The sequence below is a fragment of the Carlito syrichta genome, unplaced genomic scaffold (genome assembly GCF_000164805.1).
Source record: "Carlito syrichta isolate Samal-C Ts95f unplaced genomic scaffold, Tarsius_syrichta-2.0.1 Scaffold302382, whole genome shotgun sequence".
Classification (NCBI taxonomy): Eukaryota; Metazoa; Chordata; class Mammalia; order Primates; family Tarsiidae; genus Carlito; species Carlito syrichta.
In genome coordinates, this window is record NW_007246478.1 from 34,830 (window position 1) to 61,179 (window position 26,350).

General features: G+C 39.1%; 1 protein-coding gene across 7 annotated transcripts in view; it reads left to right on the top strand.

Annotated features, from left to right (window-relative positions):
- Positions 1-26,350, top strand: part of HNRNPC (heterogeneous nuclear ribonucleoprotein C (C1/C2)) — a 60,344-nt gene that overhangs the window by 15,082 nt on the left and 18,912 nt on the right. For 4 of the 7 annotated variants that reach the window (XM_008056472.2, XM_008056477.1, XM_021711573.1 and 1 more), the window contains 3 exons: positions 12,294-12,571; positions 15,433-15,547; positions 16,120-16,167. In XM_008056472.2, coding sequence (XP_008054663.1) covers positions 12,331-12,571; positions 15,433-15,547; positions 16,120-16,167 — 404 coding nt within the window. In that variant the 5' untranslated portion in view covers positions 12,294-12,330. The remainder of the gene's footprint in view (positions 1-12,293; positions 12,572-15,432; positions 15,548-16,119; positions 16,168-26,350) is intronic. The other 3 variants (XM_008056475.2, XM_008056478.1, XM_008056476.2) reach the window with 1 other exon arrangement.

Sequence of the window (26,350 nt, forward strand, 5' to 3'; positions counted from 1 at the left end):
GGGCTCAGGCAAACCACTCACCTCAGCCTCCCAAAGGCGCGGGATTACAGGCTGAGCCACTGAGCCCGGCTTTAAAATGTATTTTAATATTGGATCTCTTTAGTGTTAGAATGCTATTTCAAGGAACTGAGTAAGTCATCCCACAATTCTGTTTTATTTCTAGGAGAATAACAAAGTTGGTGGAGTTTTTTTGTTTTGTTTGGCTAATATAAGTCCATTATGGAAGTTGGGATGTTTTGTTAATTAGAGATAAGTTTAGAAAGTATCTTGGAGAGGCTGGGTGTGGTGAATGAATCATGTCTGTAACCCCAGCACTTACGGAGGCAGAGACAGTAGTAGAATTGCTTGAATCCAGGAGTTGGAGACCAGCCTAAGTAACACAAGACCTTCTCTATACAGAAAAATAAAAAATGAAAATTAACTGGCTATGGTGGCATGTGCTCAGCTACTTAGGAGGCTGAGGCAGAAGGATTGCTTGAGCTCGGGAATTTGAGGTTGTGGTGAACTAATTGTTGTCACTGCACTCCAACCTGGGTAGCTTATTGAGACCTGGACTCAAAATTATCTTGGAGAGAAAGTCTTAACATGACTGTCCTCACATTGGTAGTAAAATCAAATGGAGGAAAATCAGAGATATGAGATTCTACTATGTTGTTCATTTTACTGTTAAAATTCTCAAATTTAGATGTAATTACATATTTTTGTAGAGACAGGGTCTCACTGTTTACCAGGCTGGTCTCAAACTTCTGGCCTCAAGCAGTCTTCCCACCTCTGCTTCTGAAGGTGCTGGGATTAGAGACGTGAGTCACTGAGCTCTGCCTTGAAATATTGTGAAGGTTGAGACTGGAAAGAAATTTCTGTATCTCATGTTGCTTCCATTGAATGAGAGATTCATACAGAATGAAATATCCAGTGAAGGATTTGGTGATGTAGAGACACCCATTTCCTTGATTTTATATAGTTTTGAACTCACCCTTGAGGAAGAGAAGAGTTCAACTTTCCAGCTTCTGCTTAGGGGTTTGTAGAAAACCTTTGCTGACTCTAGGCTACCTGTATATCATAATTATTAAGTTCCAGGGTAGCATTATACTGTCTTTACAGAATGAAAAAAATCACAAAAACACTTATTAAAAATTGAGAAGACAGTATTTAAATCCTCACGATCCCACCCCATCCTAAACTGTCTAACTCGTTAAGACATACTCCTAGCCGGGCTCAGTGGCTCAGCCTGTAATCCCACGCCTTTGGGAGGCTGAGGTGAGTGAATTGCCTGTGCCTGTAGGTTTGAGACCCGCCTGGGCAGGCGAGACCTCATCTCTACAATAAATAAAAAAAAAAAAAATCAGCTGGGCGTGGTAGCGCATGCCTGTAATTCCCGCCACTTGGAAGACTGAGGTGGAAGGATAGCTGGAGCCCAGCAGGTCGAGGCAGCAGTGGCTGGAAGCGGCCACTGCACTCCAGTCTGGGTGACAGAGTGAGACTCCAACTGGAAAAAAAAAAAAAGACATACTCCTAGATAACTTGTATCTTATAGTGTTGTATGTTGTCATTTAAATTGTAACCATTGGGACAACGTACTGAAATTCATTTAGCACTTACTCATTGTCAGGCACGGGTTTTCTAACTTCACTGTTAGTATGTCATTGTCCGTTGAAGTGATTTCTCAGAAGTGAAATTGACTCGAATAGTTTAAGGTTTAGTTTTAAAAGAATAGTTTTAAGGCTTTTAATGTTCATAGTGTCAGCAATGGAAAGGACCATTTCTTTATACCTTTATCTATAGTAAATACTGTAATCTAAAATATTGCTTGTTTTGTGAGTAAAACATAGTATTTAGCTTAATCTGTATTTCTTTCTGTTTTGGGGGGGGTTTTTTGAGTTGGAGTCTTACTCTTATCGCCTAGACCGGAGTGCAGTGGCCGCTCCCGGCTGCCACAGCCTCGACCTGATAGGCTCCAGTGATCCTTCCGCCTCAGCCTTCCAAGTAGCTGGAACTACAGGCGGGTGCTACCACACCCAGCTAATTTTTTGATTTATTGTAGAAATGAGGTCATGCCAAGTTGCCCAGGCTGGTCTCAAACCCGTGGGCTCAGGCAATCCTCTCTCCTCAGCCTCCCAAAGTGCGGGATTACAGGCTGAGTCTCCGAGTTCAGCTTATATTTTCTTTGTTTTGTTGAAATTTTTATATACTCACAGACCTTTAGTGTGTGTGTCCTTGGCACATTTTTTTGGTTGATGTGTACCAGTATCAGTAAATGATGTGATAAAAGCAACAGTGCTTGCTACATGCCTGGCACCATGTGTAGTGTTTTCTGTACCTTATTTCATTTATGCCTTGTATCCTATGTGGCATTCTATCAAATGATGCTTAATTTGCAGAAAAGGAATTTGTTTTTCTTGTTTCTTTTTTTTTTTTTTTTCTTCTTTAGAGTCTTGCTCTGCTGGCCAGGGTGGAGTGCAGTGGCATGCTCATGGACACCGTAGCCTCGACCTGCAGGGCTTAGGCAGTCCTTCCACCTCAGCCCTCCAAGTAAATTGAACTGCAGGCGTGCACCACCACACTTGACTAGTTTTTTGATGTATTGTAGAGATGAGGTCTCTCCAAGTTGCCCAGGCTGGATTCAGGCAGTCCTCTAGCCTTGACCTCCCAAAGTGCTGGTATTACAGGCATGAGCCTCGCTGTCTAGCTAGGAATCTGTTTTTCATAATGTTTGACATCCCTAGGAATAAGCCGCACTGCTAGAGTTTTGAGTTTGAAACAGGTGTCTGACCTCTAAGTCGCTAAGCTCTTAATGAGTAGGAAGTTTTTATGTATGAGTTTCATACACTTTTATATGCAGTCTTAAGGACTTGAATTGTGACTGGTCGCGGTGGCTCATGCTTGTAATCCCAGCACTTTGGGATGCCAAGATGAGAGGATTGCCTGAGCTCACGGGTTCAAAACCAGCCTGGGCAGCATGATGAGATCTCGTTTCTACAGTAAACCAAAAAATTACTTTGGGAGGCCGAGGTGAGTGGATTGCCTGAGCCTGCCGGTTTGAGACCCAGCCTGTGCAATTTGGTGAGAATAAAAAAAACTCAGCCGCATGTGGTTGCATGTGCCTGTAGTTTTGGCAGTTTGGAAGGCTGAGGTGGAAGGATCGATGGAACCCAGCCGGTCAGTGCTTGGGTGGCCATGAGTGTGCCACTGCACTCCAGCCTGGGTTTCAGAGTAAGGTTTCAACTCAAAAATAAAACCATAAGGAAGAGAAATTATATTAAGTGGAAGTGTATCATCATAAAGGTCATCATCCTCATCGTCTTCCTGTTGAATAGGCTGAGGAGGAAGAAAAGGGCTTGGTCTGGCTGTCTTGGGTGACACAGGCAGAATATACATGTTTAAGTAGACCCGCACCATTCAAACCAGTTATTCAAGGGTCAACTTTAATTGTGAATTCTGCCCATAATGACAGTGCCAAAGTTACCATAAATAGCAACTCGATAACAGTATATTCCATTCAAGAACTGCCAAATTTGGATTACTATATTCAAAGGGACATTGCCGAAAAATTCCTGTCACCTAGTGACATCTTGATCCTAATGTTTGAGTCTTAGTTTTTTCAAAATAGAAAACTTAATGCTTGCTATCCATTACTCAGTGTAAACTACTGTGCACATGTAAAAAACAAAAACAAAAAAAACTTAATAGCCGGACATGGTGGCTTATGCCTATAATTCCAGCACTTTGGGAGGTGGAGGGGAGAGTATTGCCTGAACCCAGAGGTTCAAGACCAGCCTGGGGAAATTGGCCAGACCTTGTCTCTACAATAAATCAATAAACTTAGGTGGGGGTGCTCACCTGTGGTGTCAGCTGTTTGGAAGACTGTGAGGCAGAAGGATCACCTGAGCCTGGTAGATTGAGGCTGTGGTGGCTGTGAGCGTGTCACTGCTCCCCAACCTGGGTGACAGTATGGCTCCTACTCAAAAAACAAAACTTTTAGAATAAGGATATAAAGAACGAATATATTTGTACATCTGTATAGTGTGTTTTAGGCTGTTTTTATAAAAGTCAAAAATTTAAATTTATAAGTTAAAAATGTCACAGTAAGTGAAGATTTATTGGAGGCCTGAGGCGGAAGAGTCACCTAAGCAATTTATTATTGAGAAAAATTTCTTTTATAAAATTAGTGCAGCCTAAGTATAAAGTGTAAGTTTATAAGTAGTCTGTTGTACTGTTCTGGGCCTTCACATTGACTTACCACTCACTGACCTAGTTACTTCTCTGTCACTGACTCACTCACCTAGAGCAACTTTTGAATCCTACATGCTTCATTCATGGTAAGTTCACTACAAAGATGTGCCTTTTTTTTTTAACCTTCCATACTGTAATTTTACCTTATATTTTTTAAGTACAGAAATACTGTGTTACTGTGGCCTATAGTATTCAGTTCTGTACATGCTGCACAGGTTTATAGCCTGGGAGCATTAGGTTGTATACCACCGTAGGTTAGGTGTTGTACCATCCAGGATTGGGTAAGTATATTGTTAAGATATGCAAACTGATTAAATCACCGAATGGCACAATATTTATAATGTATCCCTGACATTAAGTGATGCATGACTGATGCAAATGGACATTGAAAAGACAAGCTAAAGAAAGAAAACTTACGAGTTAAGAGCCCATTTTTAGAATTGAGGGGTTTTGAGTCTGGATCTCTATTGTGTCTACATTGGAGTGTGGTGGGATGCTCACAGCTGCCTTGATCTGCTGGGCTCAGGTGATCCTTCTGCCTCAGGCTTCCAAGTAGCTGGGACTTCAGGCATGCACCACCATACCTGACTAATTTCTTGGTTTGTTGTAGAGACAAATTCTTGCCACGTTGCCCAGGCTAGTCTTGAACCTCTGAACTCAAGCAGTTCTCTTGCCTCTGCCTCCCAAAGTGGATTATAGGCACGAGTGGATCATACCTGATCAGAATTGTATATTTTAAGATTGTGAATTCCCTGGATTTGGTGGCAGTTCAGAGGCTCCATCATTGGTGAGTGAGGAAAGGACTGGAGACAGAATTTTAGCATCTTCAGAGGGATTTTCGGGAGATTTATACTGCATGAAATATATTTTTTCATTAGTGACAGGCTTCAAGACAAATTTAACATCCTCAATTGCTTAATTAATTCAAGTATATGGACCTGCTTTCCCATTGCTTGACACTTAGAATTTTCAAATAAACCTACAAAATGGTACTGATACATACTTAGTTATAACAATAGAATGCCCATTCCCTGCTCCGTGCTGATAGATGATCATTTGTGACATTTCTCTCAGGAAAAAATAGGTGATTTGGGAATTTGTAACTGAGAATTTAGCACCTAAGGTGTAGATCCTATTATGTGTCTTTTTAAATTTGCTATATATAGAAACCTAAAACTAGCAGGTCATGGTGGCTCACGCCTATAATCCCAACACATTGGGAGGCTGAGGCAAGCCTGGACAACATGGCGAGACTTTGCTGCTTCTACAGTAAATCAAATAGTAAGCCAGTCTTGTCGCATGTCTGTAGTCTCAGCTACTTGGAATTCTGAAGTAGTTTGAATATAGGACGAGGCTTCTGTAGCCATGATAGAGCCAATGCATTCCTGCTTGGCAGCAGCATGAGAGTTCACATAAAGTATCTTAAAACTATTTTGAGTAGATAATATGTACATACATAGTACACATCGTTTCTCTTTCAGCCTCCTTGTTCTTTGCTCTGATTGCAACTGTCATGCTTGACAGTTTTCCCCTCCTAAAGGATTTCAGGTTGTAAGCATGAAACTTAGGAACTTGAGTGTGGCTGCATCTCCTACAAATAGAGATAACAATAGTGACACCACCAAAATGTTATCAAAATGTTAATTTAGAGGTAATATCATTTGTATTAAAATTATTTGCACAGCCGGGCTCCGTGCCTCAGCCTGTAATCCTGCGCTTTGGGAGGCTGAGGTGAGTGGATTGCCTGAGCCTGCAGGTTTGGGACCCACCTGGGCAACTTGGTGAGACCTCATCTCTACAATAAATCAAAAAATTAGCCAGGTGTGGTAGTGCAGGCCTGTAGTTCCAGCTACATGGAAGACTGAGGCGGAAGAATTGCCGGAGCCCAGCAGGTTGAGGCTGCGGTGGCTGGGAGTGGCCACTGCACTCCCATCTGGGTGACAGTAAGACTCCAATTCAAAAAAAAAAAATTAAAATTAAAAATAAAATAAAATTATTTGCACCAAAATTTCTCTTTACTGCAAATCAGCATCCAATCAAGGTTCACACATTGCTTTCTTGATCTAGACAAAGCCTCCCCAAAGCTTTTTTTGTTTGAGGAATCACAACCAGTTGTTAAACTTTCTCACAGACTTGATTCAAATATGGGTTTGAGTTAGATAAGTTTGCCAGAAATATTGCATGTTTGTGTCACATCTAGAGGTGATACAATGTCAGTTTGTCCTACACATAACTTTCAATGTTTGGTCACTGAGTAATATGTTGGGTAATACTTTGAGGTCATGCAAATCCTGTTCCTTACTCAATAAGCTTTTGCCCAGTGTTTTTAGGGTACATTGACAGTAGTCTCGACTTTGTTAAACATTGGTGCAATCTTTATCATAACAGATTAAAAAGTATCTTTATTATTTTCAATTTAGTGCCTCTTTTTGTTACTCTTTGAGACTGAGGTTTTGTTTTTTAACTTATTTGGGTTTTGGCAAGTGCATATGTAACTTGTTATATGTAAAGTTTGATCCTTCTATAATTTATTTTGGGATATAGAGTGAGATAGGTCCTAACTCTTATTTTTAAAGATGATTAATAGTACCATTATTGAATTATCCTTTTCCCCGATTATTTGCAGTGTCTTAATATATTCGGAATTCTAATCCTTAAACATAGCAATTGGCATAGTTTAATAATCATCATTTTTGCTTTTTCAGAATATGAAAATGTCTTAGAGTATCACCGTGTACTACTACTATCCCATTCTAGAAGTCTTAGGTTTTGGGTAAATGAACCTTGGGAATCAAGCAAATTAAGTTAAACTTCTTTATGTGTTTGGGGGACAGAGTCTCACTGTATTGCACAGATAGTTCTCAAACTCCTTAACCTCAGGCAGTCCTCCAACCTCAAACCTCCGAAAGTGCTGGAATTGCAGATATGAGCCACTGTACCTGCCCTGTTCTTTTGAAGACATTGTTGGCCTCTGCAAAGAGACCAGAGGGGGAAAGAGTGGGTGAAAGCAGTAAACATAGGAGACTACAAAAATGGTGGCCAGAGAGAGAGAGAGAGTAATTTGAAAGTAATATATAAAAGGGACTTAAGGAGACAAACTAGGACCTGAAGTGTGTTGAACAACATAGATCTAGTGATAATGTTGTTTAAGTAGGCAGAGAAGTTTATCCAGAAGGCTATTGAGAAAACTGTTAGCAAGAAATTGTGAAATGGAAATTTTGTCATCAAATTTAGTCATTCTTTTAGAAAATTGCCAACTCATTGCTGCCATCTAGTGCCACTTGTCTTTTAAATTCTCTGAAGGAGCTTTTTTTTTTAAGTTGTGGCCTCACTGTTGCCCAGGCAGTGCCACCTATAGTCTTGCCAAATGATTGCACTTGAGTTTGAATAGGTCTTTGGTCTCAGGTGCTAGTTTCAGGAAATAAAAGGACAGAAGAATATGTGAAACTAAGTGTCATTCCTGAAAAATACAGGCTGGAACAGATTTCCCTGCCTTCTTAAATAGAAGATTTTTGGGTTTTGTTTTTTGAGTTGGAGTCTCACTCTGTCGCCCAGACGAGTGCAGTGGCCGCTTCCGGCCACCGCAGCCTCGACCTGCTGGGCTCCAGCGATCCTTCCTCCTCAGCCTTCCAAGTAGCCAGAATTACAGGCATACACTACCATGCCCAGCTGATTTTTTGATTTATTGTAGAGATGAGGTCTCGCTGCCCAGGCAGGTCTCGAACCCGTGGGCTCAGGCAATCCACTCACTTCAGCCTCCCAAAGTTGTGGGATTACAGGCTGAGCCACCGAGCCCGGCTAATAGAAGATTTTAGGTGAATGTAGTAGAAGGGAAACTTACCCTAAAAAAACAAATCCTCAAAGGCATCGGATTTTTTTTCCTGGGAAATCTATGATGTCTAGATTTATGAATGTAGGCAGTATTTTTTTTAAGTGCTTATGATGAAAGAATGGTGATTACTTTTGTCAGAAGAACAGAGGAAAGAACTGACAGTGAAATCAGCAACATGGAGCCTTCTGGGTTAGTTTTCAGATTTTACAAGGATCAGTCTGCTCTAGAACCTTCATCCTTTTTATTGACGTCCTTTATTCACCCACTATTGGATCATATAGAGACAAGGCCTCACAAGTTCCCCGGGCTGGTCTCGAGATCCTGGACTTGGGCAGTTCTCTTGTCTTTGCCTACCAAATTGCTGGGATTACGGGCATGAGCTACCATGCCCGACCAAGTTTGTCTGTTTTGGAGTTGAAGTCTCACTCTGTCATCCAGCTGGTTTCAGGTGATCCTTACGCCTCGTCCTTCCAAGTAGCTGGAGCTACAGGTGTGTGCTCTACCATGCCTGCTAATTTTTTGATAGAGTGTAGAGATGAGATATCTCACCAAGTTGCCCAGGCTGGTCTTGAACCCCTGGACTCGGGCAATCATCTTGCCTTGGCTGCCAAAAGTGCTGGGATTACAGGCTTAAGCCACTGTGCCTGACCAACAGTTTTTGTTTTTTTTTTTACTTCAAGTTGATTCTTTTTCTTTTTTCTTCTTTTTCGTTTAACTCTTGTCGCCCAGGCTGTAGTGCAGTGGTACCCTCATGGCCACCACAGCCTCAACCTGCTGCTCGCGGAAGTACAGGCATGCCCCACTAAGGTCAGCTACTTTTTGTTTATTGTAGAGATGAGCTCTCAGCAAGTTGCCCAGGCTGGTCTCGAATCTCTGGGCTCAGTCCCTCAAAGTGCTGGGTTTACAAGCTTGAGCCACTGTGCCCGGCCTGACTTCCAGAAATGTCACATTCTTAGATTCAAATGTCCAGTTTTTTTGGGAGGAGTGTTGTAATTTTGGGGGTCAGAGTCTCATTCTGTTGCCCAGGCTGGAATGCAGTGGCACACTCAAGGCCACTGCAGCCTAGAGCTGCTGGGCTTGGGTGATCCTTCCGCCTCAGCCTTCCAAGTAGCTGGAATTATAGGCACATACCACCACACCTGGCTATTTTTTCAATTTATTGTAGAGACGAGGTCTCACCAAGTTCCCCAATCTGGTCTCGAACCTGTGGGCTCAGGCAGTCTTCTCACCTATGCCTCCCAAAGTGCTGGGGTTATAAGCCTGAGCCACCATGCCTGGCTCCCTTTGCTTTTCAATAAATACCAGTTGATTGAGATTCTTTTAGGTATAAAGTTGCTTATTTTTGCTTTTCCTACTTTTAGTAATACTACCTATGTTGGCTACTGATTTGTCCTTGACACCTTGCATTTTGGAGTTTTGTTGTAAGTGTTGTCTCTGTGGGTTTTTAGTTTTGCCATCCTGGTGCTTTTCTTTGGGATTGGAAAGATGAAAGAACTGCTTTGCTGTTGCTGCTTCCTTCCAGGAATCCCAGTTCTTTTCCAACACTTTGTGTTTAGGGTATGGGCCATCATTCCTCCCCTCAAGGAAATTTCACCATTAAGGTATTTAAGCATTTGAGATCATTTGGTTATTTCTAACATTTTGGGAAATGTCTTCTCTCTTCAATAAAATTTTGAATGACTACCACTAGAATGTAAGCTTGGAGAATCATACCTGTTACTGTTTTCCCCCTGAAGTGGGCCTGGCACTTAGTAGATACTCAATACATGATAGACCAAAAAAAAAAAATTAATTTGTATGTAGTAACTTCACTAATTTTTTAGAAGGATATGTTTCTAGGTATGGGATTATAGGATCTTTGTGTGTCTTTTCTGTTGCCCATATCTTGATTTAAATTCTCATAGAAAGTGAGAAGATTGAAAACTATTCCAATAACTTTAGCCAAGCTTTTGAAGTTGGAATCATTACTTTTCTTTTAACAAGCAATTTGTGTTTTTTTGTAGCAAATATAAAAATCACATAACCAGAGAAAATAAGAAAATCATATCCTTAAACTCAGATGACAGTCATTGTTAGTCTTTTCTTGTATACCTGGTTGCGTTTCATTAAGCCCTAATATTTAAAAGACATTTTTATTGTATATGAAACCTAGACACCTAGGTTGGTACTAACTCTGTACCATGCTTGTGAAAACTGGACAATGATAATTTAAATTCATTTATTTTTGTGGTTCAGTGTCCTCTTTGAATAGACATTGAATTCACTATCTGTGGTTTGGTGTTTTTTCTCTGTGTACGTACAGCATGTTGGTTGCATGAAGAGCTGCCCCTGCCCATTCCAAGTCAGATTATTTCTTATTAACAAAGGAAGCTTTATCTATGTTAATATTGATAAATTCATTACTAGTGAGAAACAGTTGCTGAAAACTGGCTTATACATTAATGTTTATTGGTAGCAACAGTGGTATCTGAAACCAGTTGAATTTTTTTTGCAGGTTTTTATTTTAATTATTCTCAGACTTTCTGGTTCACTTAATAGCTGAAAAGCTATTACTGATTTTCAGTGGATACTGTTTATTTGCTTAATCTTAGAAGATTAAGAATAATTATTTGTAAAGATAAAACATTGATAAAGACAGACTTTTGAGTTTCAGGAAGGTTTGAAAGCAGCTGAAGTTGTTAAACTTTTAAACCAGGACTGCCTGTTAAATGACTGTTTTAAGGATCAGAATGCATAGGCTGTCATGTATAAATGGTGTCTTGCTACCTGTTTTATTGTGTAATTTGTATATGTAAGACATTTTTACATCACCCATATGAACTGGATTGTTATAATTCATTTCAGATTTGGAAGGATAACAAATACTAGACAACACTGATAGCTTTTTCTTTCTTTCTCTTTCTTTTTTTCTTTTTGAACTGGCGTTTTCACTCATTCACCCAAACTGGGAAGGCAGTGGCATGATCCCAGCTCACTGCAGGTTTCATTTCTGCCTCAGCCACTCAAGTAGCTGGGGCTACAGGCGCATGCCATCACGCCCAGCCTTTCTTTTCTTTTCTTTTTTTTTTTTTTTTAAAGCTACAGAGTCTCAGCATGTTGTTGCCCAGGCTGGTTTTCAGCTCCTGGGCTCAAGCAGTCTTACCACCTTGGCCTCCCAAAGTGCTGAGACTACAGGCGCCCACTGTGCCCAGCCAGACACTGTTATCTTTTGGATTTGAGGTCATTGGTACCTTTCAAAGGGATGAGGGGGAAATCATTTAATCTTATGAGTGTTACTCTTTCAATTCTATTCATGGATGAGGGTTGTAGTACAAAAAGACTACAGGCATAAATGCTAAAGGAATGTGAAATAAAACATTTTCAGCTACTTGAAATGATATTGTGAATGTTATGAATGGATTTAACCTCCATCACGTACATAAAGAGAAAATTTTTGGTTTTAAATGATCTGTTTAAAGTTGTATTCTCCTTTAGTTTCCCTGGTTTTTTTGATCCATGCAGCGTTCCACTGTCTAGTTTTATCATCATCACCATCCAATATTATTTAATATGCTAGCTATTTTATAGGTTATTATGTAAAAAGTAGGCTTGGAGTCATTGCATTCTGTTAAAAGATGGTATTAATACTTCTGTATCTATGGCATGTTACAAGTCAATTGAAATACTTGAAAATAATCTATTTCTGGGGGAAAGAATTGATTATATTTCTTGCTTTTGTGTGAGAATATTATACTTAAAGGGTAAGTGTAAGCTGTACACATTGATCTAGCTAATGAATAGTCTGGGGCAAAACTTAGCATTTTGTATATGTTGGAAATTGTTGAAACTTTTTAGCAGTGTGTAAGAAGAGTGTTAATGGCAAGGAATGCTTAGCAAGACTAGTAACACCAACAACAGGTTGGTCACACAAAATTTAGGGGTTTCTGATTTGCTTGAGAACGTCAAAACAGGGATGTGTTACTTGGAATTAATAATGTCCAAGAGGATTATATTGCCAATAATCTGCACTGGAAGAGTTTTTTTCTTGTGAATTTATAATTTAATGCCAGGGAAATAATAATTAGGAAGTGGACTGTTAATGGGTATGTTCAGGGCTTGAGTCTCTGAATAGTAATATATTGTTGACTTACACGCTATAGACAGTCACAGTGGTACACAGTGCAACTGGAGAGATTTATCAAGAAAAACTATTTTTTAACATCTGTTTACCCAAGTGCTTTTTTCTTTACAGTTTTTCGGCTTCGTGAGGAACCTTATCATCAAACACAATGGCTAGCAATGTTACCAACAAGACAGATCCTCGCTCCATGAACTCCCGTGTATTCATCGGGAATCTTAACACTCTTGTGGTCAAGAAGTCTGATGTGGAGGCAATTTTTTCGAAGTATGGCAAAATTGTGGGTTGCTCTGTTCATAAGGGCTTTGCCTTCGTTCAGTATGTTAATGAGAGGAATGCCCGGGCTGCTGTAGCAGGAGAGGATGGCAGAATGATTGCTGGCCAGGTTTTAGGTAAGGTCTGGGATAAATGATTTTTTTTTTTTAATGGATGATATAATTAACACCTTAGTTTTTCTGTTGCTGTTTCTTTTTGTGTGTCTCTTTCTTTAAAACTAACAGTCTGAGACATTTTGGAGTTGTGACTATGACTTTTAGCATTATAAATGCTAGCTTCATAAACATGTTAGGCTTACAGTTGTAATGGTTTAAATAAAGGAGATTCTTGGTGTCGTTTTGTGTAGTAGACTCTAGACAGCCTTCAGTTGTGACTGTCTTGAATAAGAGAGGTGAGAGTGATATTTCCTAATGTAGAAATGTTGCCTAAATGGCTGTGTCATACTCATGGTAGGCTGGGAAGTCTACTGTGTTAGTCAAGTGTTGGACCCTACAGTCATTCTTCTGGCTCTGCATTGGGCTACCACTGCTCTGTGTTTGGGCAAACTGTACAGATTGGCTAGTTCTTAAATTTTCTTACCTTTTAAAATGAGATGATAGTACTTACAGTACTTATTATCTGTAATATGTTTTGTTTAACCCAGAATCGAATCCATGTCTATGTGCATTTATCATATGTCTGTTTTTACTTAACTTCTCTCTCTATGTGTGCTTTGTGCCGATTTCAAAATAAACATACCTGTTTTTTTCTTAGCAAAATTAAAGTTACGAATTTCAACTTTATATTTGAGATTCTGTATATTCTTAGCATATATTCTATGGATATTGACTAGAAGTGTGGTAGAGTTACATTAAATCTTTGATGTTACATAATTTAATTTGATAACATAATTAGGGCCTATTGTTATTTTTATGTCTCATGGATTGCTTTTTCAGAAACGTAATTCTCTCAACTTTTATAAAAGTGAAAAACAAGTTACAATCTTTAGAGGATGTGGAATTGTGAAGGTTATTCGTTCAGATAATAGTGTTTTAGCAAATAGTATGTAAAATCTATTTTCATTTCATTTAAACTACCTTTGTATAGTTATCCACAATCATCTTCTTAAAGAATGGTTCACTGTAGAATTTGGAGTCTTGTGTAGTTTGTGGGAGAGTGAACAATATTCATTGTAATGAAATCAATGTGTATGAAGATGGGAGTTACTGATAGGAAAGATAAAAGGCTCGCTTTTATTTTATTTGATTTATTTTATTATTATTATTTTTTTGAGTTGGAGTCTCACTCTGTCGCCCAGACTGGAGTGCAGTGGCCGCTCCCAGCCACCGCAGCCTTAACCTGCTGGGCTCCGTGATCCTTCCGCCTCAGTCTTCCAAGGAGCTGGAACTACAGGCGTGTGCTACCACGCCTGGCTAATTTTTTTGATTTATTGTAGAGATGAGAGGTTGCCAAGTTACCCAGGTGGGTCTCGAGCCGCGGGCTCAGGCATTCCACTCACCTCAGCCTCCCAAAGCGTGGGATTACAGGCTGAGCCACCGAGTCCAGCTGGTCAGAGAACTTTTTATCTTGTTTTTATTATTATTTTTTTCTGAGTTGGAGTCTCACTCTGTCATCCAGGCTGTAGTGCAGTGGCATGATCACAGCTCACTGCAACCTCAAACTCCTGGGCTCAGGTTATCTGTTTGCCTTAGGCTCCTGAGTAGCTGGGACTACATGCTTGTGCTGTCACTAGCAGCTAAGTTTTTTATTTTTTTGTAGAGTCAGCTCTGGTTTTGCTGCCTGGGTTGGTCTCGAGCTTCTGGGCTCAAGCGGTCTTCCTACCTCATTTTTCATTAGAATTTGGCTTTTAGTATTGAGCCGCCATGCCCAACCAAATGGACAAGAGGGAGGGAGAATATGAACTCATTTCGCAGTGCATGGTGTAGGGTAGGTAAATGGGCATTCTGGAATAAATATTAGAGTAGAATTTATTTTGAAAGCCTTTTTTTCCCTTGCATTTTTATTTTTTCTACTTTGGGTGTATGCCGAGTTTGTTTACTTAAGCAATTCATTGTTCACATAGCAGTTCTTAACCAGAATATTTTCTTTGTTTTGTTTTGGGTTTTTTTGCTTTTTTCTTTCTTTTTTTGGATTGGAGTCTCACTCCGTTACCAAGGCTGGAGTGCAGTGGCACGCTCACAGCCACCGCAGTCTCTACCTGCTAGACTGAGGCAATCCTTCCGCCTCAGCCTTCCAAGTAGCTAGAACTACAGGCACACACCACCACATCTGGCTAGTTTTGTGATTTATTGTAGAGACAAGATCTTACCGAGTTGCCCAAGCTGATCTCGAACCCATGGGCTCAGGCAATCCTCTTGCCTCGGCCTCCCCAAGTGATTACAGGCTGAGCCGCCTCACCCTTGTTAGTTTTTTTTTTTTTTTTCCTTTCTTAAAATCCAGGAGGGCTATGCAAGTATACAGCTAGTCTTATGAGGAAAATATAAATTTGCCTTTGAGGCTGAATAAGGGTGCCACACATTAATGAATTGCCATGTTTTATAGCTGAGATTTTGTTCACTCATTCTAATGTATTTTTTAATAATTTTTAAATATACAGAACCATTCCTGGAAAGGTGATCATTCTTACTTAAATCATTGATACTTTTCTCCTGAGATAGTAACTGAGTGAACAGCGTTGGTGTCGATTGGTGAGCATTGAGCGAAAGTGGAAGCTGAGGGTTTCGAGTACTGAAGACAGACTTAGTGTTATGCTTCACAAGCTTTTTTTTAATGTACCGAACAGAGCACAAAGAAAGAAATAGAAGACTAAGTCCTAGGCTTGTGAAAATCTGTGGGCCTTTTTTATATGAGAAGGAAAGATGAGATACACTGTTTGATATTTTCTGATTTATATGTCTGTGTATACATCTAAAACCTGTGGTTTGAAATAGTTATATTCTCAGAGGCAACATCAGAATTTTTGCTTTTGTTTTTTCAGATATTAATCTGGCTGCAGAGCCAAAAGTGAACCGAGGAAAAGCAGGTGTGAAACGATCTGCAGCGGAGATGTACGGGTCAGTACCAGAACACCCTTCTCCGTCCCCTCTACTCAGGTCCGGAACTTTATTATTTATAACTGCATTGTGTCCATCAGTGGGCATCTTCTCTATCTGTTTTCTGGATGTGGGGAGGGTTGAATGTAGTATTATCTGTTTAAAAGTTATGCTGTTTATGTTAATGCCTCTTTTTTGCCCTAGAGAAAATTGCTGGGGAATTTTTAGAAATCCCTGAGGTTTATACTATTAAAGAGTAATTTGATATTTATAGCATAAATTGAAATACATTTAGCGTAGTCTATGAGCTCCTAAGAAGTTGAGGAATAAGAAAAGGGAGGCGAGTGGTATAAGAATGTTTAGTTTACCATTGTATTTTTCAGTGTTTTTATGTTAGCTATGTTTGAAATTTTAGCAGACTTTAACTTGAATTACCTGTTTGACCACTCTGAATAGTGGCCTAAGGTGATTGGAGTTAAGTGTTTTATTGTTTAAATGATTGGGGATTATTTCATGCTAACCTTGTTGATCTGTTTGTTGTGGATTATTTGGGATGGGTTTCCCCTCGTCTATTGTTGTGAATTAATACCAGCAACTCCAAATTAATCCTCTTTGATATTTTTTTTTTCCAGCTCCTCTTTTGACTTGGACTACGACTTTCAGCGGGATTATTATGACAGGTATGTTAAAAGTTTTATTTTACCCATTCTAGTAGTAAACTAATGAGAACCATTTTGTTGTCCTTTTTTGTAGTGATGAACAACAAACATGACATGTTCCCTTTTGCTTAAAACACATCATAAAATACTTCCTAAGACTAGATTAAGTAGAGTCACATTAAAATCAATCATTTTTGTATGCCAGATAAAGAAAAGGTTATCTGGCTTGCCTAATCCATGTCGTCATCATTTTTCTGTTAAATTCAGTCATGCGCTCTATGATGATATTTCTTTCAACAGTAGACCACATATACAGTGGTGGTCACATAAAGTTATAATTCTTTCTATGACAAGTACTTAGCATTGTTACAATTGCCTGCAATGTTCAGTACCCTAATGTGTACAGATTTGCAGCCTAGGAACAATAGGATGTTCCACGTGGCCTAGGTGTGCAGGAGGCTATACCTGCTAGGTCTGTGTATGCACTCTCTATGATGGTCACAGAAGGACAGCATGCCGAATTACGCATTTCCCAGAATATATTCCTTTTGTTAAGCAACACATGACTGTAATTGTCACTTAGTTAGTCATGGTAGTGGAAATAGTGATAGCTAGCCTTAACAATCCCTTAGACTCCTGTGAGCATTCAAACTAATATAAAATAGAATAAAGTAAGCAGTAGGTAATGAATTAATACTAATTGCTTTGGAAGTTAATGTTCAAAGGTTAAGTATTGTACATCAAATTGGGGAGTAGTGATACTGTATTGTAAGAAGTAAGGATGTTATCATGTTGTCAGAAAACCGTTGGTATTGGAGAGTCATCAAAAACAAAACTGAAAGATGTGTGAAAAGGGCTTGGTTAATGATGGCTTTTAATATTGAAGGTGGAACAAGTGTAGTAATTAACTACATAAAGTGAATATGCCAAAGAAAGTTATTCTGATAACAGTAGTTTTAACTAAGGAAACATTACGTTTACTTGGCTATGCAGTATACAAGAGTATATGGTGCAAACTATATTGTATCTGTACAATATGCTTTTTAAAAGTATGGTACCCCTTTATTTATGAATATTGTGCTATTTTCTTTTTAGAATGTCTGTTTTCCAGTCATCAGTATTTTTACGTTACTGATGTATATAACAATTCCATCTTTGTTCTTGGATTTTAAAAGTTTCCTTGGTCTTTTTCTGTGTGAAGCAGATAAACTTTACATTCTATTGTGAATAAGCAAGCTTGAAAAAACATTGTTTTAAGTGAGAGATTTGGGAAATGAGATAGTAGACCATATACCACTGTTGTTCTATCTTAAAAGCTGGTGGCTTCTGTCCTTAGGTTTTCAGTAGGAAAGAGTATTTTTAGTTATTCTCTGATGTATTGTAGTGAAGCTCATAGGAAGATTGTTTCCTTAGGGAGGAAAGTGGCTAATCTAATACTTTTTTGCTGGTAGGTTAGGCAGGATCTGAGAAATAATAGGTTGGATATAGGACCTGATGGGGTGGCAAAACCACTTAGAAAAATGATATCCTCCCGGAAGTAATTCTGAAGATACACGGTTCAGATTCTTATAATCATAATTATTAACAGTGCATCAACTACTCTTTAATAAAAGAATATGGGAAATTAGTAATAAAAGAATATGGGAAATTAGCTCTGACTTGTGCTTGAAAACTCTAGGTCTTCTATATAAATGAGGGTTAAATCACTATCCACTGGAGGTTTGAATATCCTCTAATCACAACTTTACGGCCTTGAAATTTATGTGGGCTGGGTTTGGTGGCTCAGCCTGTAATCCCAGCGCTTTAGGAGGCCGAGGTGAGTGGATTGCCTGAGCCCGTGGGTTCAACACCCGCTTGGGCAACTGGGCGAGACCTTGTCTCTACAATAAATTAAAAATTAGCTGGGCATGGTAGCATGCGCCTGTAGTTCCAGCTACTTGGTAGACTGAGGCAGAAGGATCACCGGAGCCCAGCAGGTCAAGGCTGCGGTGGCCAGGAGTGGCCACTGCACTCCATTCTGGGCGACAGAGTGAGACTCCAACTCAAAAAGAAAAGAAATTTACGTGAAGTAATTCGGGCCTAAATTTGGTATTTTTTAAAGACTATTTTTTTATTACCAGCTTCTGGTATTTTATGTTTTAGTATTTTGTGGTAGGACGATTGCTGCTGTGGTGCAGAGCAAAGAATTAATTCTAAGAATCCCAGCCGGGCACGGTGGCTCATGCTTTTAATCCCAGCGCTTTGGTAGACCAGAGACCATTTGATTGCCTGAGCCCAGAGATGTGACACATCATCTCTACGATAATTAAAAAATTAACTGGGTATGGTGACACAAGCCTGTGATTCCTGTTACTTGAAAGACTGAGGTTGAAGACTGCAAGTCAAGGCTTTGGTAGCTGTCAGTGTGCCACTGCACTCCAGACTGGGCAACAGGGTGTCACTCAGACTGAAGGGAATAAAAAAGAATCCATATCCTTTTCAGATTGTGATCGAAGACATTAAATAATAAAATATCAGCTTTTTTATGACTAGATGGGAATAGTGCAGGCTACTCACAGGGTTACTATGAATACTAAAGGAGCATAAAAGACATGAATCTGCATTAAATAACCCAGAAGTATTGGCATAAGTATCTACTATTAAGCAAGAATTCTCAGCCTTTTTAAAGCATGGTAATTTCTTTCTCTCTGTCTTTCTAGTTGGGGTCTCACTATTGCCCAGGCTGGAGTGTGTGGTACACTCCACTGCACCCTTGACCTGCTGGGTTCAGTTGATCCTTCCGTCTCAGCTTTCCAAGTAGCTGGAACTACAGGCGTGTACCATCATGCCTGACTAATTTTTTAAAAAAATTATTTTTTTAATTTATTGTAAAGACAAGGTCCTGCCAAGTTTCCCAGTCTTGTCTCAGACAATCCTCCCCCCTCAGCCTCCCAAAGTGATGGGATTAGAGGCTTGACTGCAGCAGCCTAATAATTTCTTTCTACAATCAAAAATCTCCAGATTCTTTGCATTCTGAAGATAATGAAATTTACACTTCTGAATTTCTATTTTAGCCCTGTTTACACTGACATACATTATTGTTACTGCATATTTTTTTGATTCAGATCAAAATGAAAGGAATCATGGACTCTTCCCACCCCTCCCACCTAAAATAACATCTACTCTACCGAGGATTGTGTATTAAATTTCCATGTATTTACCACCTAACCTCAACAGTTAGTTTTCAATTGTCTTTTATCTATTCCTCCATCCCCAGTTATCTTGAAGCATTCCTCTGGCTTATTTTGTCCATAAAGACTTCACTGTATATCTTTAGAAGATAAGAATTGCTTTTATAAAGAAATACAATTTATACTTCTTTTATCTCACCAGCATTTTGTCCTCTTCCACAGATTGTATTTTGTGTTGCTTAGCATGTTCTTCTATCTGTATTTCTTCTCAATTGGTATAGATTGAGTATCCTAAATCTAAAGTGCTCCAAAATCTAAGATTTTGAAAAACAGCATAGCATGTTAAGGAAATGCTCATTGGAGCTTGCATTGAGTGTTTTGTAAGGAGAAACAGGGATTTGTATTTTTACTTGGATTTTTGTGGGTATTAGTCAGGTTTTTACCTTTAAAATGAAGGATAGTCAAAATTAAGTAACATCTTAATATGCTGTCTTCTGAGGAGATAACAGTTGAATTATGTAGCTTTAATGTTGTACTGTAGTAAGGTTATTAGTCTTTATGTTGGGGTGGGAGTTAAGAACTAGTGCCTGAGATAATCAGGGATTACCTTAGTTTTGAATGAATTTTTAGTGTAAGTTTTGCTGTTGCCATTTTGTTCTTGTACATTTTTGAATTCTTGAGTATTCCAGAAGGACTCCTAGAAATAGTTATTAGGTTTTTTTCTGGAAGTTAATCTTTTTCACTGAATTTATACACATTCTGTTTCTAATTGTTTTTAAGACTGTACCTAATTTTACAAGTGTTAGATGTTCTTAGATGAGTTCAGATGTTGCCAATGTATGTGAAATTACCATTTTAGGTCTGTTAAACCTCTGACACTCAAAATACCAGTATCAGCTCTTGTAAATACACTATTAATCATGTCTTACACAGTTTTATTACCTAGAGACTTGTTGGCCAACATTTTTTTTCCTGATAGTTATACAAGTTTCCTTTTAGCTGTAGGTTGCAATATTCGTGGGCTCTTTGTAAAATATAAGTTGAGAGAAGTTAAGTTTCCCTTGTGTGGGGAACATTATTTGTTGCTTCTAGGAAAATTGTTGCCAGAAACAGGTATTGGTAGAGGACAAGCCGCCCACTCCCCCTTTGAGCCATGGTCTTATTTTGTTCCTCTGGCTGCAGTGCAGTGCCATGATCACACAGCTCAATGCACCCTCAGTCTCTCGGGCTCAGGGAATCTTTTTGCCTCATCCTCCCAAGTAGCTGGGGCTACATGCACGTACCACCATGTCTGGCTAATTTTTCTGTAGATATGTTTCGCTATGTTGCCTAGGCCAATCTCGAACTCCTGGACTCAAGCATTCATCTCCCCTTGACCCCCCAAAGTGCTGGTGTTACAGGCATAGAGCTACTGTGCACAGACATAGTTTTGTTTTGTTTAGTTTTTCAGTTGGAATCTTTCTGTCTCCCAAGCTGGAGTGCAGTAGCATTTGCATGGCTACTACAGTCTCGACTTGCTGGGCTCAGGTGATCCTTCAGCCTCAGCCTTCCAAGTAGCTGGAACTACAGACTCGTTCCACCATGGCTGGCTAATATTTTTTATTATAGAGATGAGGTCTTGCCAAGTTACCTGGGCTTGGGCAGTCCTCTTGTCTCAGCCTCCCAAAGTGCTGGGATTATAGGTGTGAGCAGTCCTCTTGTCTCAGCCTCCCAAAGTGCTGGGATTATAGGTGTGAGCAGTCCTCTTGTCTCAGCCTCCCAAAGTGCTGGGATTATAGGTGTGAGCCACCACGCCTGGCCAGACATAGTTATATCATCAGGACTTTAGAAATACTTTGCAGTGACTTAGTTTTCAGATTCTTAACTTATTTCTCTAATTTATTTTAAATCTCTTTGCACATTGATTTTCAATCATTTACTTTTAAAAGATTAAAGGCAATTGATGTGTTGTGCCAAACATGTAGTGATAGAAGTGAATTGTGAATACAGTATTGGGCATACATGGATATTTAAAGCTATAGTTCTTGAGGAATCTTCTTTTCAAGCAAGATGATTGGAAGATACTAAAAATTAGGTCAGAACGTTCTTTGGAAGGTTGCCATACACATGGAATTGATGTTTGTCACAGCTAAATTGGCACTATTTTTATTATTAGGCTTGATCTATAAGTGTTTCCTGATTTGTATCTCAAATATTAAGTGTTTTTATACTTTCAAAATATATACTGTAGTTTGTGATCAGTTGCAATCCCATTTTCCTTTTCTTAGAAAATTGTTCACCCATGAAAGTGCTCCTGAATTAGTGATGATAATTGCATTACGTTGAGTATACTAAAACTGAATTGTACCCTTACAAATGGTGAATTTTATGGTACTTGATTGGTACCTCAGTTGAAAAAATACATCTCTCAGTTATGGATACCAAGTAACTCTCATTCATTATTGTTTGGAGAATTAGGATCACAGGAAACATACAGTGATAAATTACTGAGGTTTGATAATCAAGCTATTTTATGACAGCTGAGAGACGGTAAACACCTGGTAAGCTAAAGACCTGGTTCAAAAAGATTCTGGTTTAAGTTCAGATGTCTCTGCGGATATCATAATCACTAGTCAACATTTTGTCTACGATACATGAATAGCAGTATGAACAGTAAATACATGTACTGTAATATTCTTTCATTAGAAGTTTTCAGATTGCAGTTATTGCACCATATATACATACAAGTAAATATGCAGGTGCATTGGAAATAAAAAGAAGTGAAATAACACTAAAACTCCACAACTCAAAGAAGAAACATAAGACGAGGTAGCATATAGTAAAGAAATTGTTGTGAGTTTAGTAGTGGCCTCTGTGTCTTATGTTGTGTGAGATTATTTCATAGATGGATTGAGTTCCCCCAAATGGTATGAGCTCACATGTTAAAATTTATAGAACCTGGGATAGTTTCACAAAGGGCTGAATTTGAACTTGCCTTTCTGATGATTTAGGTTGATAGGGTACTGGTACAGCTGTAATAAAGATGGAGTTATCAAGTTCTCTGGTGTGTTTGGGGAGCAGCCAGCCATAATTAGAAATAATACTGGTGATAAGGGACTTTGTATGGCATATTCAGAGTTGTCCTATAGACAGTTATGTCTTAGAAATAGCCCCATGGCTAGAAAAGTGAAATATGAGGCAAAAGAGACATGTTAAATGGTTAACTAATTGAAGATGTTGGAATGGAGAGGAGCTGGGGAGGATTTCTGAAGTAGATTGGTCTTGATGTAATTGATTGGGCTAAGACGTGAAGGTAGTAGACTCTTGTAGGAAGAGATTAGTTAAAAGGTAAGATTTTGCGAGGTGTGTGACTCAAGCCTGTAATCCCAGCACTTTGGAAAGCTGAGTCGAGAGGATTTCCTGAGTTCAGGGATCGAGACCAGCCAAAAATAAGCCAGTTGTGGTAGTGCCTATAGTTCAAGCTACTTGGAAGGCTGAGGCAAAAGAATCTCCTGAGGCCAGCAGGTCCGTGAGCATGCCACTGCACTCCAGCCTGGGTGACAGAGTGAGACTCCACCAACTCAGAAAAACAGAAGGTGAGTTTATGTTTGTGACTGTGTGATAGATTATGCCATTAAAGTTTACATGAAAGGATTTTGCAGAGTTTGAGAGCTTGTTAGAGTTTAGGGAAGTGAGCAGTTTTGTTACTGAGACTTATCCTATAGGACTTTGCCAAGAAGGTATCCTGGTAGAGAATAGAGGAAATTGTTGAAGTGCATAGCAGGTGAAAAGAAGACAAACCACTTTTTAAAATTTAAAGATGTGGGGTACAATTCAGGATTAGGTAAGTGGGCATTGCACAGGTAAAATTTGGGCCTGCTTTTCATCCCCACTTTGCCTAGTTTGAGATCAGGTACCCTTATTGATGTTGTGGGGGCCCCCCACACAGTGTTCCCCATCCATTTCTTTTTTTTTTTTTTTTTTAAGAAAGAAAAGTTTATTTAAAGGTAAATTAAAAGCCGGGCTCAGTGGCTCAGCCTGTAATCCCTCGCTTTGGGAGGCCGAGATGAATGGATTGCCTGAGCCCGTGGGTTCGAGACCCGCCTGGGCAACTTAGTGAGACCTCATCTCTACAATAAATTAGAAAATGAGCTGGGTGTGGTAGCGCATGCTTGTAGTTCCAGCTACTTGGAAGGCTGAGGCGGAAGGATTGCTGGAGCCCAGCGGCTCGAGGCTGCGGTGGCCAGGAGCGGCCACTGTACTTCAATCTGGGCAACAGAGTGAGACTCTGACTCAAAAAAAAAAAAAAAAAAAAAGGTAAATTAAAGAGAAAGAGGGGGGAAAGAAAAGATTCACCTCCCCAAGGTGGGAGAGGGGACCAAAGCCAGGATGCATGGTGACAGCCATAGCTCAGAGAGCACATGGCCACACCAAGTCTAGCAAGGCAATGGCCTCCTTCCATTTCTTAAACTACTATCTGATCTATATTGTCTTGGGCCCACATTTTAGGTTTTGGATTAACAAATCAAGTAATACAGAGGAGATGGGTGAAGAACTTTCATCTTATTAAGGGTAGAGGACCTGACACCTTGCCCTCATTTTCCGTCTTTTGGATATTCCTGAGTAACTATATATGTGAGAGATGGGTTTTATATGTGTGTATGAAGGAGAACACTGAAATAATTTCCGTTTTGAAGTTTTAGGAAATTAGGGGAGACCCTCTGGTTCAAAGACATGTAATTCAGAGAAGAAGGGGGTTCTGTGCTTATTGAAAACCTAATAGTTGACTCCAAGTGTCATTTTAAATGGAGATAGGGTACTTTACGCTTGTAAGTTTTTCCATTTGCTCACAGCCCCACTGTTGATTGTCCCTTTCTGGTGGGAACCTTGTAAGTATATTTAGATACCAGTAGGATTTTAGATGGTGAAATATAATATTAGTACATATGCTTTCAGCATAAACTTGATATTATTTGACTTATTATTTCATTTGACATTCCTTTTTAGCTAGTTTCTTTTTGTTGTGTCATGGTCTTGAGTAGGTGGGATATATTTCTTTGAAGGAGACAATCATTTTAGTGCATCAGAGTTTTGACTAAATGACTGAATTGAGTGGTGTTTTAATTTTATTTTTACTTAATCCCAAGGTAGTCTGTGGTGTTTTAGGGATCTACTTTAAGGCTTTTTTTTTTTTGGACGGGGTCTCACTGTTGCCCAGGCTGGAGTGCAGTGGCACGCTCACAGCCAGTGCAACCTCGACCTACTGGGCTTAGGTGATACTTCTGCCTCAGCCTTCCAACTAGCTGGCGCTACAGGCGCGCACTACCAGGCCAGGCTTATTTTTTATTTATTGTAAAGATGAAGTCTCACCAAGTTGCTCAGGCTGGTCTCGAACCCCTGAGTTCAGGGCATTCTCTCACCTCTGCCTCTCAAACTGCTGAGATTATAGACTTGAGCCACCACACCTGACCAAGGCATTCTTCATACAGGTAGACTCTATCTGCCTCCTTGATGTTATTTTTTCTCCTCTTAACTTTGCTGAGATATAATTCACATACCATTAAAAAATCATTTAAAGTGCACAATTTAATATATTTAGAGTTGTACACTCCTGGCTGATCTAATTGTAGATCATTTTATTTTCCTAAAAATAACCCCCCTGTCTGAATAGTCACTGATTCTGGGTATTCATATAAATGGAATCAAACAATGTATCTTCTTACTGGCCTTACCCACTTAAGAATGTTTCTATGGTTTATCCATGTTGTAGCATGTATCAGTACCTCATTCCTTTTATTACTGAATTTTATTTTATGTTTAATACAACATTTTATTTATCCATTCATTTGTTGATAGGCATGAGTTGTTTCCACATAGTAGGTAATGCTGTTATGAATATTGACATACACATTTTTGAATGGGTGTGTGCTTCCATTTCTTTTGGGTATATACCTAGAGGAGTAGTATAATAATTATATTATTAACCTTCTTGAGGCACTGTGAATATTTTCAATCTGGCTGCCTTATACATTCTCATCAGCCATGTGGTGTTCCATTTTATCCACTTACTCTAGTCAAAAGGAAGTGTAGTATCTCATTGTGGTTTTGGTTTGCATTTACTTTAACAGTAATAATTTGGAGTATCTTTGCATGTATTTATCAGCTGTTTGTCCTTCCAGAAATGTGTTCAGATTCTGTCATTGTTCTATTATTGATGTGTAGATTCTTTATATTAAGAAATATAAACAACTCTGGATACAATATCTGATAAGCAGTCGAATGGGTAACTGGTGGCAACATACTAGAATAGTGCTGTCCAGAAGAACTTTCTGTGATGTAAATATTCTATATCTGCTCTACCCGGTGTGGATAGTGATTACTGGATCCAGCAGATGTAGAATGCTGCAAAGTTAACCTTACTGGGTTTAATCTTGAGTTGTGTTTAAGAAAATAAATGTAATGACTAAAGCCTGCTATTTTGGCAGGAGAAAGAATCCAGGCTGCAGTTTTATAACAAATCTTAAAAGGAACTTTGAAAGACTATCCAGGATGTTATTTTGTAGGAAAGAGGATTAATTTTTTTATAAATAGGATAAGATTACACTTTGATACTGTCTTAAGGAACTATATTTCAAGGAACAAAAATATTCTTTAAAAGTATAATTGTACTTTTTTTTTTTTTTTTTTGAGTTGTTGTCTCACTGTGTTGCCCAAGCTGGGGTACACTGGCTCTATCATGGCCATTGGAACCTTGACCTGCTGGGTTCAGGTGATCCTAATGTCTTCCAAGTAGCTGGAACCACAGGTACATGCCACCACACTCAACTTTAAGTTGCCCAGTCTGGTCTTGGACCCCTAGACTCAGGCCGTCCTCTCAACTCTGAGTGCTGGGATCACTGGCATGAGCCATCTGAGCCATCACACCTGATTAAAATTTTGCTTTTTTTAGGGAGCAAAATTTCTTTTCCAGGAATCTTGTTACCATAAAGTGATGAATGTGCTATTACTATAAGATTAATGAAGTTTAAGGACAGATTTTTAGAGTACAAAAAATA